The sequence below is a fragment of the Pan paniscus genome, chromosome 1 (genome assembly GCF_029289425.2).
Source record: "Pan paniscus chromosome 1, NHGRI_mPanPan1-v2.0_pri, whole genome shotgun sequence".
Taxonomy (NCBI): Eukaryota; Metazoa; Chordata; class Mammalia; order Primates; family Hominidae; genus Pan; species Pan paniscus.
This window is the reverse complement of record NC_073249.2, coordinates 126,790,001-126,808,314: the sequence shown is the minus strand read 5'-3', so window position 1 is coordinate 126,808,314 and position 18,314 is coordinate 126,790,001. Positions and strand designations below refer to the sequence as shown.

The 18,314-nt window shown below is 37.1% G+C and overlaps 1 protein-coding gene across 11 annotated transcripts in view; it reads right to left on the bottom strand.

The window, feature by feature from the left end:
- DBT (dihydrolipoamide branched chain transacylase E2) overlaps positions 1 to 18,314 on the bottom strand; it is a 75,968-nt gene that overhangs the window by 46,299 nt on the left and 11,355 nt on the right. For 10 of the 11 annotated variants that reach the window (XR_010110808.1, XR_008626122.2, XR_010110807.1 and 7 more), the window contains 2 exons: positions 15,211 to 15,286; positions 10,492 to 10,673 (listed from right to left, as the gene is read on the bottom strand). Coding sequence is in view for 5 of the 11 variants with exons in the window: in XM_055115618.2 (XP_054971593.1) it covers positions 10,492 to 10,673; positions 15,211 to 15,286 (258 nt within the window). In the remaining 6 variants the exon portion in view is untranslated. Of the gene's footprint in view, positions 1 to 10,491; positions 10,674 to 15,210; positions 15,287 to 18,314 lie in introns of those variants that run through there. The other variant, XM_063599808.1, reaches the window with a different exon arrangement.

Here is an 18,314-nt window from a genome sequence, read left to right as displayed (position 1 = left end):
AAAAACTATCTCAGGCTATTAGCATATATTTCTGCAAGCAAAAAAAAATGTTTTTGAGAGCATTTAATTGTCAAATTCTGCTGTTAGGAAATCAGTGATGTATACATATAGCAGAATCTGTCTGAATTGGTAGATTAAAGACTGACAGAACTTCTGAAAATGAACAGACAACTGAATCTGCTTTGACAGTTTTGATATTCATTTCTAGGTAAATAAAAATCTTCTACTACTGCAACTGTGATAAGATAGTCTATTCATTCCTCTTTACTAGTCTATGAATTGGCCCAGTGGAGCTACAAAGAAATTCTCCTAAAGGTGAGGAAGGGAAGAGAAAAAAAACCCAAAACTTGTATTGAGCACCTATTATGTGTCGAATACTGTCCTGCATATGCAGTATCTTACTTTTCATTACAACTGTTTAAGATAGGTGTTATTATCCCCATTTTACAGACAGTTTAAAAAGTGAGGTTTGACTGAACAGATTGGCTCAAGGTCAGACACCTAATAAATCTAAGAGCTGCATTCAGTCCTAGGGCTGACTCAATCTGTGCTGTTTCCATTAGTTCATAGCCCTAGTAAATTTTCTTTCTGGTCAAAGTAGCTAGAATACAACTCCTATAGTTCAAGGCATAATTTTTTACTGAATTTTCAGAATCCCTGTATATTCTCTACATCTGTTAAAGTCATTGGAGAAATAAGTAAGAAAGATTAGCATGTGGAACCAAGATCCAAACGAAAATCAGGGGATTCAATGGTAGGAACCCCAATATGGTAGGAACTCTAATGCTAACTTGGATAATGCATATTTGCTGAAGAGAATGTATAAATATCCAAATATATAACATACAAAAATTATTACATTATTTCCAAAAGACCAAGTAATTTATTGCTACTCACCTTTCTGGAAAACATTTTGTGATATATTACCTACATAGTACTACCCTTTTAGAGTAACTTGGGTGTAAATATGAATGACAAACTTACTTGTGAGAAGTCACTCATATATTATTTCTAATAGTCATGTAGTTGTTGGAAGAAAGCTGTCTCTTAACCAAGTAATAAAATACCACCTTACTACACAGCAGAAGATTTTAAATAATCTTCAAAATGTTTATTTTTTGCTTTTCTTTTTTTTAATACAGACAGTGTTTCACTACGTTGCCCAGGCTGGTCTTGAACTCCTAACTTCAAGTGATCTCCTGTCTTGGCCTCCTTCAGTGTTTTTACACATATTTTCTCCTCTGATTACAAAAATGTTATGAGGATGTAGGACAGATTTCTCAATGTTACCAATGTAGAAACGGGCTCTAAGGGGGATGAAGTTGACCAAACTTGAATTTCATAAGTCTCCCCAGTTGATATGACTTTAGTGTTTCTAGCATCACAGTCTAATATGTGAGATTTTAGCCTTTGATGACTGATCTTCAGTTAGGGAATTAGAGTACAGTTTTAAAAGCTTTAACTAATTTTAAGAAAAAGCAAACTCTGGTAAGTAAGCACTTTTTCTTATGAAGCCTGTCAATTTTGTGTTAAGGTAATTCCTCGTAGAAAGCAAATTTATAATAAAACCACATTATTTCAGGTTAACTAAATAAAAGAATAATATGAATTGATAAAACTGAAACTGCAATATTCTTAGGTATTTCTAAGAATAACATTAAGTAATCTAATTAATTCACTCAGCTAGGAGAAATTCTTTTAAGAAAAATGCTTTGAAATACTAAAGTATTCAAGTGTGTTTGGAAGACCTTTCTTCATAGCACAAAAATAAACTTTAGTTCCTGTCCGAATGTTCATAAATTGAAAATTAAGGACATCCAAACTGAAAAGATTTCATTGCATTTTCTTTTTCACTTCAAATTATTAAAACAGCAAATTCAATCAATTTAATCTACAATAGGCTATACAAAATGAATAGTGATAGATACCACGAGCACCTACTATGCCTAGCATTGAACCATGCAATTTATGTTACTGAATGTAATTTAGATGATACACTACATTATTGGAATGGTTTTATGTCAAAGAGCTTTTCTTTAAAACATTTTATACTAATCCTGGTAAACATTTCAATATTATAAAATCTATATATTTGTAAACTAAACTGTGTTGTTGTAGCAGAATTTTGTAAATATGCATATGTAAAGTGTTAGAAAGTAAGTCCCATTACTCTAGATGCAAAATGAAGCTGATATCCATCCTCTCTGAACTAAATTATCAGTGTAACAAAGTGGTTAGGAGCATGGGCTTTCATATTAAACAGAGCTGAGGTCAAATCCTAACTCCACCACTTAGTAGCTATGTAATCATAGGCAGGTTATTTAACTCTCAGAGTCTCAATGGTCCATGTGTCAAAAGCAGATATTACATTTGTTAAATGAGATGTATTAGCACAGAGAAACCAATCAACAATACAAGTTGATGTTAAGGGCTAAATGCAATATAATGGCAGAATAATATTAGTTTTATAAAGTATTCTGCTAAAGCTCATGTCCCTCTTTCTCCTCCTTTCACTGCCCCATGGTACCTCTCAGTTAGGTTCAGTAACTCTCCACTTATCTGGTGGTGGAGCATCCTGGCAACTTCATCTTAACATAGCTTCATGGCCCAGAGTACCTAAAATAGGTGCAATACAGCCTCAGCATTAAAACTGTGCACTTGACCCAGAGGAAAGGTATTTATACTCTCAATCAGCTCCTATTTGCCTTTGTTAGCAAATATTTCTTAATCAACTTGGTTATATGTCATCTCAGAAAGTTAGGAAGGTGGGTGATGACCTGGCACAAGGACAATCTAAACGGGCTGAAAAACTAAAAATCAAACACAGAATTGTATTGTTTCTAGTACAGTGGTGAATGTTCATAACATGTCTTTGCATAATCAAAAAAGCTTACTCAATATCCTCACTTTAAGAATTAACATATATGAAATTTTTAAAACAAAATTAATGATTTCTCTCAAAAAAAAGTTTTTGAAAAGTTTTGGTACAAAGAGCCTTAGTTGTTTAGAAAAGTGAGGAATCATTTTACTGCATTAAATAAATAGAGGCTAGAGAAAGCATCTGTCACCACATCAGCTGTAAAGACAACTCGAGGTAACACAATTTAAACTGAGTTGGTTTTAGTTTTGTTTTGGTTTTGAGACAGGGTTTCCTCTGAGTAGCCAGGACTACAGGGGTGTACTACCACACCTGTCTAACTTTTTTGTTTGTTTTGTGTGTGCATGTTTTTAAGAAACTGGGTCTTGCTCTGTCACCTGGGCTGGAATGCAGTGGCACAAGCATAGCTCAATGCAGCCTCAAACTCCTGGGCTCAAGTGATCCTCCCACCTCAGCCTCCTGCATAGCTGGGACTACAGGTGTGCTCCACCACACTTGGCTAATTTTTAAAATTTTTTGTAGAGATGAGGTCTCACTGTGTTGCCCAGGCTAGTCTCAAACTCCTGGCTTCAAATGATCCTCCTACTTGGGCCTCCCAAAGTGCTGGGACTACAGGCGTGAGTGACTGCACATGGTCTAAACCATGTTTACAGTAGACAAGGCACTGAAACATGGAATAGCTTTGATATAATGGTGATAATGTTAAGTAAAAAAAAAATTAAGTAACTGGATTTCAACTTGTCATTTTTTTATAGTATATGCCTTCTTATATGTCACAGATATAAGTTGGCATAAGTGAGTCCAATAAACTGTTTTGAAGTAGAGGTCTGTTACAGTCAAAGGACTCATAGATAGGACTTGGAGGTCACAAATACAGTTTCCCTCACCAAAATTATCATGACCCTCTAGCTTTGAAAAGCAGACTACTACTATGTTACAAAAGACAGTACTATAGAATATAATTAGCATTACAAGATAGGACTTAATTTCCAATACTACTATTAAGATGTCTAGTCTTGATCTCTTCTACCCTTCATGGCTCTATGCTATGATAATTTTCCACCTGTAAAATGTTAATAATATAATTTATACTTCTAGAAGACTTTGTGTTCGTCTTTTATATAATTGGTTTTACTAGCATTAAGACAGGAAAAACATAAATTCAGTATTACTACAAATTCTTGCTTAAGAAAAGATACATAAAATATTTAGAAATCTTTCTTATTTCCACAATTAAAATGAAGCAGATATAAATTTCTCTCATTAAGCTGAATTTAATTTCTATAGGCCTGCTTATTTGATACATGGGCTTATGCTTCATAGTTTATTCTTACAATAAAAATATAAAAAACAAGTCCAAATATAAAAGCAAAAAGGTACAGATGTGAAATAAAACTAGCATGCAAGATAATTGTTTAAAACATATTAGGAATGGCAAATGAAATAGAATGGCTAGCAAATTATCAGTTCTCTATGAAGAATACTGTCAGATAATTTTTACTGTAAATATAACCTATCCAATGCCATTAATTTTGTTCTAAGCTTTACTGAGATACAGCTGACACACAATAAACTGCACATACATAAAATATAGAATCTGAGGCTGGGCACGGTAGCTCACGCGTGTAATCCCAGCACTTTGGGAGGCCGAGGTGGGCAGATCATAAAGTCAGGAGATCAAGACCATCCTGGCCAACATGGTGAAACCCCGTCTCTACTAAAAATATAAAAATTAGCTGGGTGTGGTGGTGCACGCCTGCCTGTAATCCCAGCTACTCGGGAGGCTGAGGCAGGAGATTTGCTTAAATCAGGGAGTCAGAGGTCACAGTGAGCCGACATCACGCCACCGCACTCCAGCCTGGCGACAGAGTGAGACTCCGTCTCCAAAAAAAAAAAAAAAAAATATATATATATATATATATACACACACACACACATAATCTGAGAGGCTTTGAAATATGTATATACTCATAAACCATCACCATAATCAAGATAATGAACATGTCTATCACTTACAGAAGTTTCCTCATATTCCTTGGTAATGCCTCCTTTCCAACCCTTCCTACCCTCCATACTCTGTCACCAGGCAACCACTCATTGGTTTTCTGTCATTAGAGATTAGTTTGGATTTTCTAAAATTTTATGTATATGGAATCATATAGCATGTTTTCTTTTGAGTGGTGGGGTCTGGCTTCTTTCACTCAGCATAATTTCTTTAAGATTTATCATGTTATAGAGAATATTAATTTTTGTGAAAAAAAATTCTCCAGAAAAAACACAGGCCCCCCACAAAATGTACTGTGATTTTATAATTTGCTATACCCAGACTTATTAAGTTGGATCTTACTTGAGATGTCAAAACAAACTCTAAAAACAAAACCAGCACCAGGTGTGGTGGCTCACACCTATAATCCCAGCAGTTTGGGAGGCGGAGGCAGGCAGATCACTTGAGGCCAGAAGTTCAAGACCAGCCTGGCCAACATGGTGAAACCTCACCTCTACTAAAAATACAAAAATTAGCCAGGTGTGGTGGCACATGCCTGGAATCCCAGCTTCTAGGGTGGCTGAGGCAAGAGAATTGCTTGAACCCAGGAGGCGGAGGTTGCAGTGAGCTGGGATCGTGCCACTGCACTCCAGCCTGGGAGACGGAGCAAGACTCCATCTCACAAAAAAAAAAAAAAAAAAAAAAAATCAAAAGGCCAATTAGCTGGGCATGATGGAGTCCTAACTACTTGGGAAGCTAAGGCAGGAGGACTGCTTGTGCCCAGGAATTCAAGGCTATAATGAGCTATGATCGTGCCACTGCACTCTAGCTTGTACAACAGAGCAAGACCCCATGTCAAAAAACAAAACAAAACAAAACAAATAACAAACTCCAATTGTTTACTTGTTCATATAAATAACTTGCTTTTTTAGATAACTTAAATTGGTATCTAATCTGGCTTCCAGCTTGGACATTCTAATTTAATGACATCCATAGTACTGTTCAGAATCTTTACTTGTCAGTTTATGCCAAGAATGAAACACTCTTTCCTTTCTAAATATGAATCCAAAAAAAAAAAAAATCTGTGTTTATTTCAGGTAATTCTAAAGGTGAATTTTTGTTTTGTTTTTCTTTAAATTTTTCTAAATCATGCCTTTTTTTTTTTTTTTTTGAGACAGGGTCCTGTTGTTACCCAGGCTAGAGTGCAGTGGCATTAACACAGCTCACTGCAGCCTCTACCTCCTGGGCTCAAGTGATCCTCTCACCTCAGCCTCCCAAGTAGCTGGGACCACAGGTGCACGCCACCACACCTGGCTATTTTTTTTTATTTTTTGTAGAGATGGGGTCTCGTTATGTTGCCCAGGCTAGTCTCAAGCTCCCAGGCTCAAGTGATCCTCCCACCTTAGCCTCCCAAAATTTTAGGATTACTGGCTTGAGCCACTGTGCCTAGCCAATAATGTCTTTCAAAAGAAATTTAGAATCAAAGTAATAGGAAGCACCCCTAATGCCCAGATTATAGCCTCTTATTCATTCTACACTAATACTTAAAGGAACAAGAGCCCTTGAAGAAATGAATGATTCCAGGTATGGGGTGGGAAAAGTATGAGGTGAATCCCAGAACATCTTTTGTGCCAAAAGCAAGGAAGCTTTTAAAAATTAACAGGACAATGTTAATAGAACACATAGGAGCCAGGTTGAAGGGGTCACCACTATAATGATTTGAGCATCGAGAATAATAATGATTGTAATCAATTAAACACATGAAATCAGTTGAAATACTGTCATGCATTGCTTAATGATGGGAGTATGTTCTGAGAAATGCATTGCTAGGTGATTTCACAATTATCCAAACTTGAGTGTGCACTTACACAAATCTAGATGGTATAGCCTACTATGCACCTAGGCTATATGAAATAGCCTATTGCTCCTAGGTCACAAACCTGTGGAGCATGTTATTGTCCTGAATATTGTAGGTGACTGTAACACAATGGTAAATATTTGTGTATTTAAACATATATAAACATAAAAGAAGTATAGTAAAGATGTGTTATAATCTTATGGGACCACTGTTGTATATGCAGTCTGTTGTTGACCATAACGTCGTTATGCGACATATGACCATACACTCACACATACACTGAGAATGCTGGAAAAATTACTATCAGCATTTGAAGTGACTACTAAAGGAACTCCTTACTTCGAGAACTGGCAAAGGGAAAGAATTAAGCATTTATTTTCTTTCCAGTAAGAACTGTATTTCATACAGGTAGCATACAGATAGCCCCAATACAGATAGCCCCAACTGATGAGAGGAGAAAGGTCCACTTTACAGAAGAATGCCAGCTAATAATGTTAAAGGAATGACAAAATCCAAAAATCATCATTCCACAACCACTAAAGCAATTATTGATTTAGGAAGGATCTCAAATTATATTAGAACCTACTTATTTAGTGTCAAAGCTAACACTACATACATAATTTTCTGGTTACAAAAGGGGAAAACACAACTCCACAATAGAGGGGTAAGGGTATCATTATCCTAGTTCAGTGTTTAAACTTAGCATCACTATGGCAGTCATCAGATGTTAAGTGTATCCTGATGTGAAGCAACATGAAGTACAAACATGATCTATGATGTATTCCACCCAAAATATTTAACTTGAATTCAGCCTTTATTTTTTAATTTTTAATTTTAATTTTTATTTTTTGTTTGTTTTTTCTTTTGTTTGTTTTTAAGATAGAGTCTCACTCTGTCTCCCAGGCTGGAGTGCAGGGGCGCAATCTTGGCTCACCACAACCTCTGCCTCTGGGGTTCAAGCAATTCTGTCTCAGCCTCCCGAGTAGGTGAGATTACAGGCATGTGCCACCACACCCAGCTAATTTTTGTATTTTTAGTAAACATGGGGTTTCACCATGTTGGCCAGCCAGGCTGGTCTCAAACTCCTGACCTCAAGTGATTCACCCACCCTGGCCTCCCAAAGTGCTGGAATTACAGGTGTGAGCCACTGAGCCCAGCCTGAATTCAGCCTTTAAAACTTACTTCCAGCTTACAGGAAATATAAGGACTAGAGGAACAAGTTAAATAACACCACAATGCAACAAGACAAATCCAAAAAGTTTGACATTCTGCAAAACAAAGGCAATCTCTTCAAATCAGTGTCATGAAACAAAAGTAGAGGAGGATAAACTAGACTAAAAGAGACTTAAGAGATATAACAACTAGGTGCAATGTATGGTCCTATATTGGATCCTTGTTTAAAAAAAATCAATTGAAATATCAAGGACATTTTGGGGATAATTCAGGAACTCTAAATATGGTCTGTCGATCATATAAAATGGAAATAGGCCAGGCGTGGTGGCTCATGCCTGTAATTCCACCACTTCAGGAGGATGGGGCCAGCAGATCACTTGAGGTCAGGAGTTCAAGACCAGCCTGGCCAATGTGGTGAAACCCCATCTCTATAAAAAAATACAAATATTAGCCAGGCACAGTGGTGCACACCTGTAGTCCCAGCTACTCAGGAGGCTGAGATGGGAGAGTCGCTTGAACCTAGGAAGTGCAGGTTGCAGTGAGTTGAGATCGCACCACTGCACTCCAGCCTGGGTGACAGAGCAAGACTCCGTCTCAAACAAACAAAAAAATAAAATTGAAATGTGCTGTCATGAAAACATAGATGAACAAAGCAAACAGATTGGACTACAGCATATACAATATATTATTTTGGTTAAAAAAATACCTACATGTCCACATATGACCTAGAAAAATATCTGGAATGATATACACGAATGCATTGAGTGTGATTTGTGAACATTAGGGTTTTTGTTGTTGTTTTGGCTTTCCGTATTTTAGAACTTTCTGCAATGCACCCCTCCTGCTTTTATAATAATAAAAAGTAGTAGGAAGCCTTCAATAAATCACCTTCTAGCTTTTAGAGGCAACATGTCATAGTAGAAAATATTCTGGACAAAGACTCAGGACATCTAAGTTCTAACTTTGGTCCTGTCACCAACCATTGGGCAAATTGTCCAACCTTTCTTTTTTTTTCCTTTTTTTTTTTTTTTTTTTTTTTAAGAGATGGAGTCTCGCTCTGTCACCTAGGCTGGAGTGCAGTGGCGCGATCTCGGCTCACTGCAACCTCCGCCTCCCGGGTTCAAGCGATTCTCCTGCCTCAGCCTCCCGAGTAGCTGGGACTACAGGCACGCACCACCATGCCTGGCTAATTTTTGTATTTTTAGTAGAGATGGGGTTTCACCATGTTGGCCAGGATGGTCTCGATCTCTTGACCTCGTGATCCACCCACCTCGGCCTCCCAAAGTGCTGAGATTACAGGCATGAGCCACTGCGCCCAGCCTGTCCAACCTTTCTAGTTGGGTTTAGTTTCTTCATCTGCTAAACTGGAATATTTCACAGAATAATAAGTGTAAAAAATTTTATAAATTATACCATGTGATTCTGGAAAAAAAAGATTGTAATATTAGTTATTGTTCTACCGACTGCAGAACTAAGTGTCAGCCAGATACTGTAATTCAATTACTCCTGCTAGACTTCTGAATTACAGTGAGATATCTTTATCTCAGCACTTCCAAGGTGGGAATGCTGGCCTAGGAGTTCTGTCACAGAACCTATTGCTCTTGCAGCCCCTAGTATCAAAACTGATTCCTAGATGACAAAACTTTGGTATACCACAACAGTGCTGTAAGGAACTTCTGAGTTAGCCAGCCAGCTGCCTGCCACTACTGGGACTGCCAACTGTTTTAGCTTTCCTCTGTAACATTCTCATGATGAATTCCCTTTTGACAGGACATCTATCGCTTGTAAGTCCCATGGTTGCTGCTGCTTCTAAATGCTGGTATCTTTGCTTTCATTTTAATTTTCCTTCTTTTCTCTTCAACTTCTCTTGAAAAAGTTTATAACCATCTCCAACAAGAGTGCTTTTTTTTTTTTGTATCAGTGGCAAACAGAGCAATCCATTATATTAGATTTCATCTTTAGATACTCCAATTTTTGTTCTTTGTAGCCAGTATTTATAGTCTGAATCTTTAATTACTGAGAGAGCTTGTTGCCTCTTTGAACACTAAGATCTCCAGAAGGCAGGACTTCAGGTAAATGAAGTGCTACTGTACACATTTTTAACATGGCAACTGGCCAAAAGATAATCATGACTCACAGAGAACCTTTTCAATTTTCCTGATTTCGGCTTCTAAAACTCCAACTCAAATCCTGTAAGTTATTAAAAGCCCATCCCCACCCCTTCTTACCCCTCCAAAAGGAATAACATCACTGACTTATGTGGAACGATGTATAATGCCACCTGAATGTTTGAGTCATTCCCCAGAGGAGAAAGGATGGGACATCCTCCATCTTTTTTGTAACATTTCATCTCTTCCTTTTGCTATTGCCTTTCCCCACCACCTTTGGTTTTGTCTTATCCTACAATTCAGATTTCTATTTTGTGTTGAACTTGCTGCCTTTTTTCACGTTGAAAAGATTACATTTCCCCAAGAGCTAAAAATAAATAGGAATAGAAAACAAAAAAACAAAAAAACAAAGATCACTTTTAATTGGGACCCAATGACAAAAAGAGACCAATAGTCAATTTAGTAAAATAGATTAACAGACTTACAATACCTTTTAAAGCTTCCGTTTCTATGTCTACTAATGGCTTCCCCACATAGGCAATATCGTCTAGATTATAATAGAGTTTTTTAATGACTCCATCATAACGACTAGTGATGGTAACAGAAGCTTTATCACTTTGAACTTCACAGATGCTATCAAACTGAGACACTGTATCTCCTTCTTTTACATACCTAAAAGAAAAAGAAATGAGACACTTTTACAGAAACAGTCATAAGTACAGATCATATTAAGGATGTAAATGCCATGCTGAGTTAGATCAGTATTCATCTAGCCCAGCATTTACTTTCAGATGGTGTACTAAGAAATGTTTCAGAGATGACTATAATGACTTCCAGAGTCTCTTCAATGTATCTGCAAGAAACACTCAAAAAAATTTTAAGCAATTCATAGTCTATAATCCAAAAATTTAATTAAACTCTCAGGTTTTCTGTCTGACCCATTTATCAGAAAAACAAGTTCTAAAAATACATTTTTAAAGTGGTATTTCCTTCTATTGTCTTACATTACCCTTTTCCAAACTTTAAGGGATGCCCAATACTTCCAGAAGTAAGTTTAAAAAGTGATGTCCTCAATACATATCCTTTGTAATTTCATGAATTTTAGATGGGAGTTCTCCCAGTCTTTCTTCCTAAAATTATTTTAGCCTGTTCTTATATAAAGTCCTTCTAATCCCATAATCATTTTAGGTATACTTTACAGGCTTTTCTAGATCGTTTTGGCAAACAAAACAGGAGGAATGGGACCAAACCTGAAATAATACATCTAATTTTCATTCTAATGGCATTCTTAATGTCTCTAGCCCTTACTTCTGACTTATTGCCAGCAACAGATAATTGTTGTCATTCTTGCTTCTTGTCTTCCTGTCCTAACCAGTCCTCAGCCTATGATAAAACAGCACCCATGACATAGAAACCAGCTTTAAAAGCACATACTTTCACTTCCAGAATGATGGATTAAAGACATCTGAAAATCTGCTCTTCCATATGAGCAACAAGTACAGTGCCAAAAGTTGTTAAAAATCAATTTTTTCAGAATTTTGGCAATCAAAAAAAGGCTTGCAACAACTGAGAAGGATGTATTCAGGAAAAATGGTTGAGTTTTGTAGTATTTTAACTTGCCCAATTTCCATCCTCCTTTCCCTAGCGCAGCAGGAGCCAAATCAGCAGCCTCGCAGCCACTGTAAGGGGAATACTAGGTTTGGATCACCACAAAAAGCAAAATCCCCGGAGAAACTGGCACTACAGATGGTCTCTGACTTTTATAATTTTTCAACTTTATGATGGTGTAAAAGCAACAACTCTTCTGTTTTAAACTTTCAGTATTCAATAAACTGCATAAGATATTCAACAGTTCTTTATAAAATGGACTTTGTATTAGATGACTTTGCCCAAATGTGGGCTAAGGTAAGCGTTTTGAGCATGTTTAAGGTAGGCTAGGCTAAACTATGATGTTTGATAGATTGGGTATATTAAATGCATTTTCAACTTAAGACATTTTAGTTTTGATGGGTTTATGACTTATCCCCATCATAAGTCAAGGAGCATCTGGGTTGTTGATGTTGTTGTTGTTGTTGTTGTTGTTGGTAGAGACAGGGTCTTGCTATGTTGCCCAGGCTAGTCTGGAACTCCTGGCCTCAAGCGGTCCTCCCATCTTGGCCTCCCAAAGTGTTGGGATAACAGGCATGAGCCATCACACCTGGCCACATCTGTATTTTGTTTTATTTGTAACTTTTTGTTTGTAACTTTAAAAAAAATCCTATCTGATTTATAAGACAACCACATTAAGGCAATACTTATAAAACTGTGTTGATGTGCTTTATGATGTTTAAAAATGGAATACTTTCAATGTGGAATGATAATTATTTGTTTTGTTTTGTTTTTTGAGACAGGGTGTTGCTCTGGTTGCCCAGACTGGAGTGCAGTGGTGCAATCTCGGCTCACTGCAACCTCTGCATCCTGGGCTCAAGCCATCCTCTCACCTCAGCCTCCCAAGTAGCTGACACTACAGGCCTGTGCCACCATGCCAGGCTAAAGGAATGATAATTCTAAAAAAGAAAAACAGGAATACATATGACAGAAATAGCAAAAGGAAGGAAGAGACAATAGAGCTATATTGGAGCAAAGTCTTTGTATTCTATTGATATTAAGTTTCTACTAATCCAAATTATAGTGTTTTAAATTAACATGTTAATTGTAATCCTCAGGGCAACCACAAAGAAAATAACTTTAAAATATACAGTAAAAAGTTTACATACTCCAATAAAAAGGCAAAGATTGGCAGAATAGATTCTAAAAAAACGTTCCAACTATATGCTAAGAAATATAATTTAAATTCAACAACACAAATGGTAAAAAGTAAAAGGATTGAAAAAGATATGTCACACAAGGCCAGGTGTGATGGCTCACCTGTAATCTCAGGAGTTTGAGACCAGCCTGGGCTACAAAGCAAGACCCTGTCCCTCAAAAAAAGGAAAAAAAAAGAAAGCAAGCAAGCTAGAGTGGCTATACTATCAGACAAAATAGACTTTAAGACAAAAGCACACATAACATCTAAACTTGTTTTAGAAGTTTGTCAAAGGATTTGTGAAATTTAAATATTTTTTTCTTTTTCCATACATATGCACCCACAAATTCTAAGAATGAGGTTTTATTTACCCTTACCCAAAACCACACTACCTTCTGTTAAATTATGCTTCCTTACATATTCAAATTTCTATTCTCAGGCTTCATTTTATAGAACAGAATTCTGCCCTTTAGCATTTTACCAAGTGCAACACAATACATATTTTTTCCTTAAGTTATTTATGGATATTGTTTGAAATGCTTGTTCCTCAGTGCCGTAAAGAAATAGCAGTTGAACATAAATTTAATTTACTCAGCAAGGCCATTTTTACTTCCTGCAGAAAAAGTACACTCACCAGCAGTTTTGCCACAAGAGTACATGGAACAAAGGAGACAGGGTCATTTATAACCTGACGCATCCAACCTACTGCTGTGTCCAATTTCCATTGGCTGGAATGGGACCTCACATTCTGTATTTGTCTTGATTGGCTAGCAACTTAGCACTTTTTAAAAGAGGCAAAGGTAGAGGAGAACAAAGGAAGGAGGAAGTAACTTGTGGAATGCTGAGAAAGGTAAAAACACCTTCAGATAAGGAAGAGGAACAGCCTACGACCTAATGCTTGCTTGGACCAGTGTAAGCATGCCAGGGCAAATTTTTAGGCTAAATTGTAGGAGCTAAGAACATAAAGTACATTGATTTCTTTATCACGGCTAGCAGATATTTAAGAATGTTAGCACAGGTCTTTGAATAAATTTTGCTTCTAAGAGAAGTTACTATTTATTCCTAATTAAATGAGGAAGAAAGTCTTTGAAGAGGAACCTCTACTTTACTTTTCACAATATGAAGTTAGGAAAAAAAACCAGAATTCAAGAAAGCTCTTAATATTTCTTAAAGAACTTCTGAAAAACTAATCAAATGATTAGTTTCTCATTAAAAGAGCTTTTAGAATTTTATTAGGAATAAAATTATTTCCCCTTCCAAGAGCTGTAAGCCCTATACTAAGCATATGGGTCTAGAGAATAAGAGGTAGAAATTAACAAATGGTTTTTTAAAACAATCAAAAAAAGCTGGGTGCAGTGACTCATGCCTGTAATCCAACACTTCGGAAGGCCCAGGTGGGAAGATCACTTGAGGCCAAGAGTTCAAGACCAGTATGGTCAACATAGTAAGACCTCATCTCTACCAAAAAAAAAAAAAAAAGTCAAAAATCTTTAAAGATTTTTTACTACTGTCTTGGTCTTGAAAAGAAGGTATTATCAAATGCATTTCTTATACATGACATTATTTTGATCCTTTCAACACTCCAGAGGTTGGCAGAGCAAGTACTATTATCCTCAAATGACACATTCAGAGACCAAGTGAGTCACAGGTAGGACAGCTAATAAGTTTCTAGGTCAGACTCTTCTGATTTGAAGTCCATTGCTCTTTCCATAATCCCACAGTGCCACCAGAGACATAACCATAAGGTATGTTTATGTTATTACAGTTCTCTTCTAACTTACAAAGCAATAATAATAAGTACAAGAAAAGAATGTTCAGGTGGTTGAACCAGATTCTTAAAAGGATCTTCAATGGTATAAATCTAAGGTGGGAAGTAATCTATTTACTCATGTTAACTGCCACTTCTAAAAACCTCTAAAACTGAGTTCGGTACCCAGAGGTGTTTCTATTTTTCCAGAAGGTGAAAGAAAAAAATGGGGTAGAGGATGAAAGGCTTTTGTCTGTTTCAGGCCCTTTTTGGGACAATTTTTTAATGTTTCAAAATTTATTTTTTGATTCATGACTTTTGGTAAAATATTTTCATCTCTTCTAAACATACAAGTAAACTGTATCAGGTAATGGTAAGTCAAACATACTTACATTCTTACTAAAGTCATTTTCATAACAGTGAAGAGAGCTTAGACTACCTGACAGTTTTAAATCACACTGAATAAAGTACCTTGATGTATGACAAAGTCCTTCACCACTATATCATCAACACAAGGTAATTCTACCTTATTGCTTTTAAAAATGCATTATGTGTTTATAAAGACGTTTCTCAATTTAAATGGATTCCCACTATCCATTAAATAAATAAAAATAAAAAGTTATTTTTACTCAAATTATTTTTAAATTTACTTAAGAGCTTTTTTCAGATTCACTTACCATTCTTTAACAGTTACTTCTCTAATCCCTTCTCCAATGTCTGAGAGCTTGAACTGAACAACCTGTCCACGGAGAGCTTCAAAGACAAATGAGAAATGATCTCATTAAGTATGTAACATATTACTAATATATACTTTCACATCTAAAATTAGAGAATGTTCTCAGGTAGAGGCAGAAATTCTTCCATCTTACAGACAGAAAAACAGCATTTTATAATTTTTAAGAGCATAACCATTATTCATAACCATTAGAGATTTAAATAAATTATTTTACAACACAGACTTACTGGCACTGCCACAGAACTTAATTTTCTAACTTCCAAAATGGTCTGTTATAAGGCTATAAAAGGCCCTACTAACAAATTAATTAAATTTTGAAACAATGTAATGAATAGAAAGTAGAACAAAGATATACAAAGAGAGACCCAGCTAGATATCCTTGTTTTAAGTTATGAAAGTATAATAACATGAACAGATTTCTTTTGAATTTATATAACTATTCTTTCTCATTCTTAATGGCTAAAAATCAGGCAGTTCTACATCTAGCAAACTTGATGGAAACTTGTTTGTCCAAACTTATGTTCTGCCACCTTATCCCTAAGTCGTCTCTTTCCTCTTTCCATTTTCTACCCCTTTTCAAATTTCTACCCATCCCTCCTTTTTTTTTTTGGAGACAGAGTCTCACTGTGTTCCCCAGGCTGGAATACAGTAGACATTCACAGGTGCATAAATGCATACTACAGCCTCAAACTCCTGGGCTCAAGCAATCCTCCTCCCTCCATCTCCTGAGGAAGCTGGGACCACCCACCACACCCAGCTTCTATACCCTCTTTGTAATACTTAGATGCCAATGATACTGTATGGTAATTATTCTCAAAAGAGAAAAGTATTTCTGATCATTTGAAAGCACGTATGGACCCTCCCACTTTTCCAGGTTAACAAATGGCTCTGAACCTATTCAGGAATGCTCCTGTATCTTTAGACTGCTGTTAACCATATTTGCTTATAAAACATATAACAAATTAATTAGGGTTGTAAAATTTTCTTAAATATGAGGAGTTAAATTAGTAATAAAAAATACAAAATACATTTTGGTTACGGAGGTATTAGGTACCTCTTACTTCCTCTCTAGCAAGTTGGGTCCTCTCACAGCTTGCTGATTGGAGTATAACCTGGCAACTTTCTGAATGGTTTAGCATTAACAATCAAAAGCATTAAAAAAAATTTTTTTTAAATCAACATTCTTGATTCCATAAGTAATTCCACTTGCTAAAAAATGGTTACTATAGGGTCATAATGAAGAACTGGAAATCAATCTAAGTAACACAAAAACAAGAAAATATACTATGGCACCTCTATACAAAGCAATATGCAAGGAACAGCAAGAGCATGAAAATGTGATGGTTCATGGCAAGGTTAAAGAACAAACAGTTCTCTATAGCTGAAGATGCGGTATGTGGCAAGAAATCAGCCCAGACTTAAAAGACTTTGTGTACCATGCTAAAATATTTGAACTTCATCCTAAAGGTGATCAGGACCCAGTGGTAAATTAACATGGTCATAAATTCTTTGCAGCTGTTCCCACCAGGAGGCAGAGTCTATTTCACCAGTTCTTAAATCTGTGCTGGGCTGTGACTTGCTTTGACAAATAGAATATAACAGAAGTGAAGTGTGAAGGTTCATGAGGCTAGGCCTCAAAAGTCCGCACAGCTTCTCCCTTCTCCCTTTTGGAATGCTGCCCTAAAATCCTCATGCAAGGAAGTTGATCTAGTCTACTGGAGGATGAGACATCAGGAAAAGGAGAAATGAGCTGCCCCATCGGAAACCCAGCATGAATGGTCAGACACATGAGTGAGACCATCTTGGACTTTCCAGCCCACATGATCCTCTAGCTGAATACAGCCATATTAGGGAGCCTGGGCGTAACCAGCAAGGAAATCACCCAGCCAACCTGCAGAATCCTGAGAAATGATCAGTCCTTGTTGCTTTAAGCCACTAAGTTGTGGGATTGTTTGTTACTCAGCAGTAATTAACTGATATGGAATCCTATTTATAATATCAGATCTGCAACTTTAGGTCTATAAGTTTAGGAAAAAATTTCTCTGGCAGGAGTGTGGTAGATGGGGTCGGGGAGTGGGTGGCAGAGGCAAAACAAGGCAGGGGAAGCAGGAGGCTACTTCAGGTAAGAAGCAGAAGTATAGAATTTATTAATTTATTATTTTTTTAGAGACAGGGTCTCACTCTGTTGGCCAGGCTGGAGTGCAGTGGCACAATCAGCTCATGATAACTTCAAGTTCCTGGGCTCAAGTGATCCTCCCACCTCAGCTAGGACTAGCAGCTGACTACAAGTCCATACCACCACACCCAAGTAATTTAAAAAAATTTTTTGTAGAGGTGAGGTCTCACTTTTTTGTGGCCCAGGCTGCTCTTGAACTCCTGGCCTCAAGCAAGCCTCCTGCCTCAGCTTCCCAAAGTGCTGGGATTACAGATGTGAGCCACTCTGCCCAGCACAGAAGTATGTGATTTATATATTTATATACTTTTCAAAGCCATTTGAAAAGAAGACAGATTTAAGAAAAATGTAAGATGTAAAATTAATAGGTTTTGATAATCAATTTGATGTGAGACTAGAGTCAGGATGACTCCAGGTTTCTAGCTTTCCTTCCTCCCTCCCTCCCTCAAGATAACTCTAGGTTTCCTTCCTTCCTTCCCTCCTTCCTTCTTTCCCTCCTTCCTCCCTCGCTTCCTTCCTTCCCTCCTTCCTCCCTCGCTTCCTTTCCTCCCTTCCTTCCCTCACTTCCTTTCCTCCCTTCCTTTCCTTGATTCTTCCCTCCCTCCTGATGGCTCTAGGTTTCTAGCTTCCCTCCCCTCCCCATCCCTTCCCGTCCTGTCTCATCACGTCCCTTCCAGTCCCGTCCCTTCCTCCTCTTCCTCCTCCTCCTTCTCTTCTTCTTTTTTCTTTTATTTCCCCTCCCCTCCCCTTCCTTCCTTCTCCTTCTCTTCCTCCTTCTTCTCTTCTCTTCTTTTCTCTTCTTCTTACACACGGCCTAACTCTGTTGCCCAGGCTGGAGGGCAGTGGCATGATCACAGCTCACTGCAGCCTCA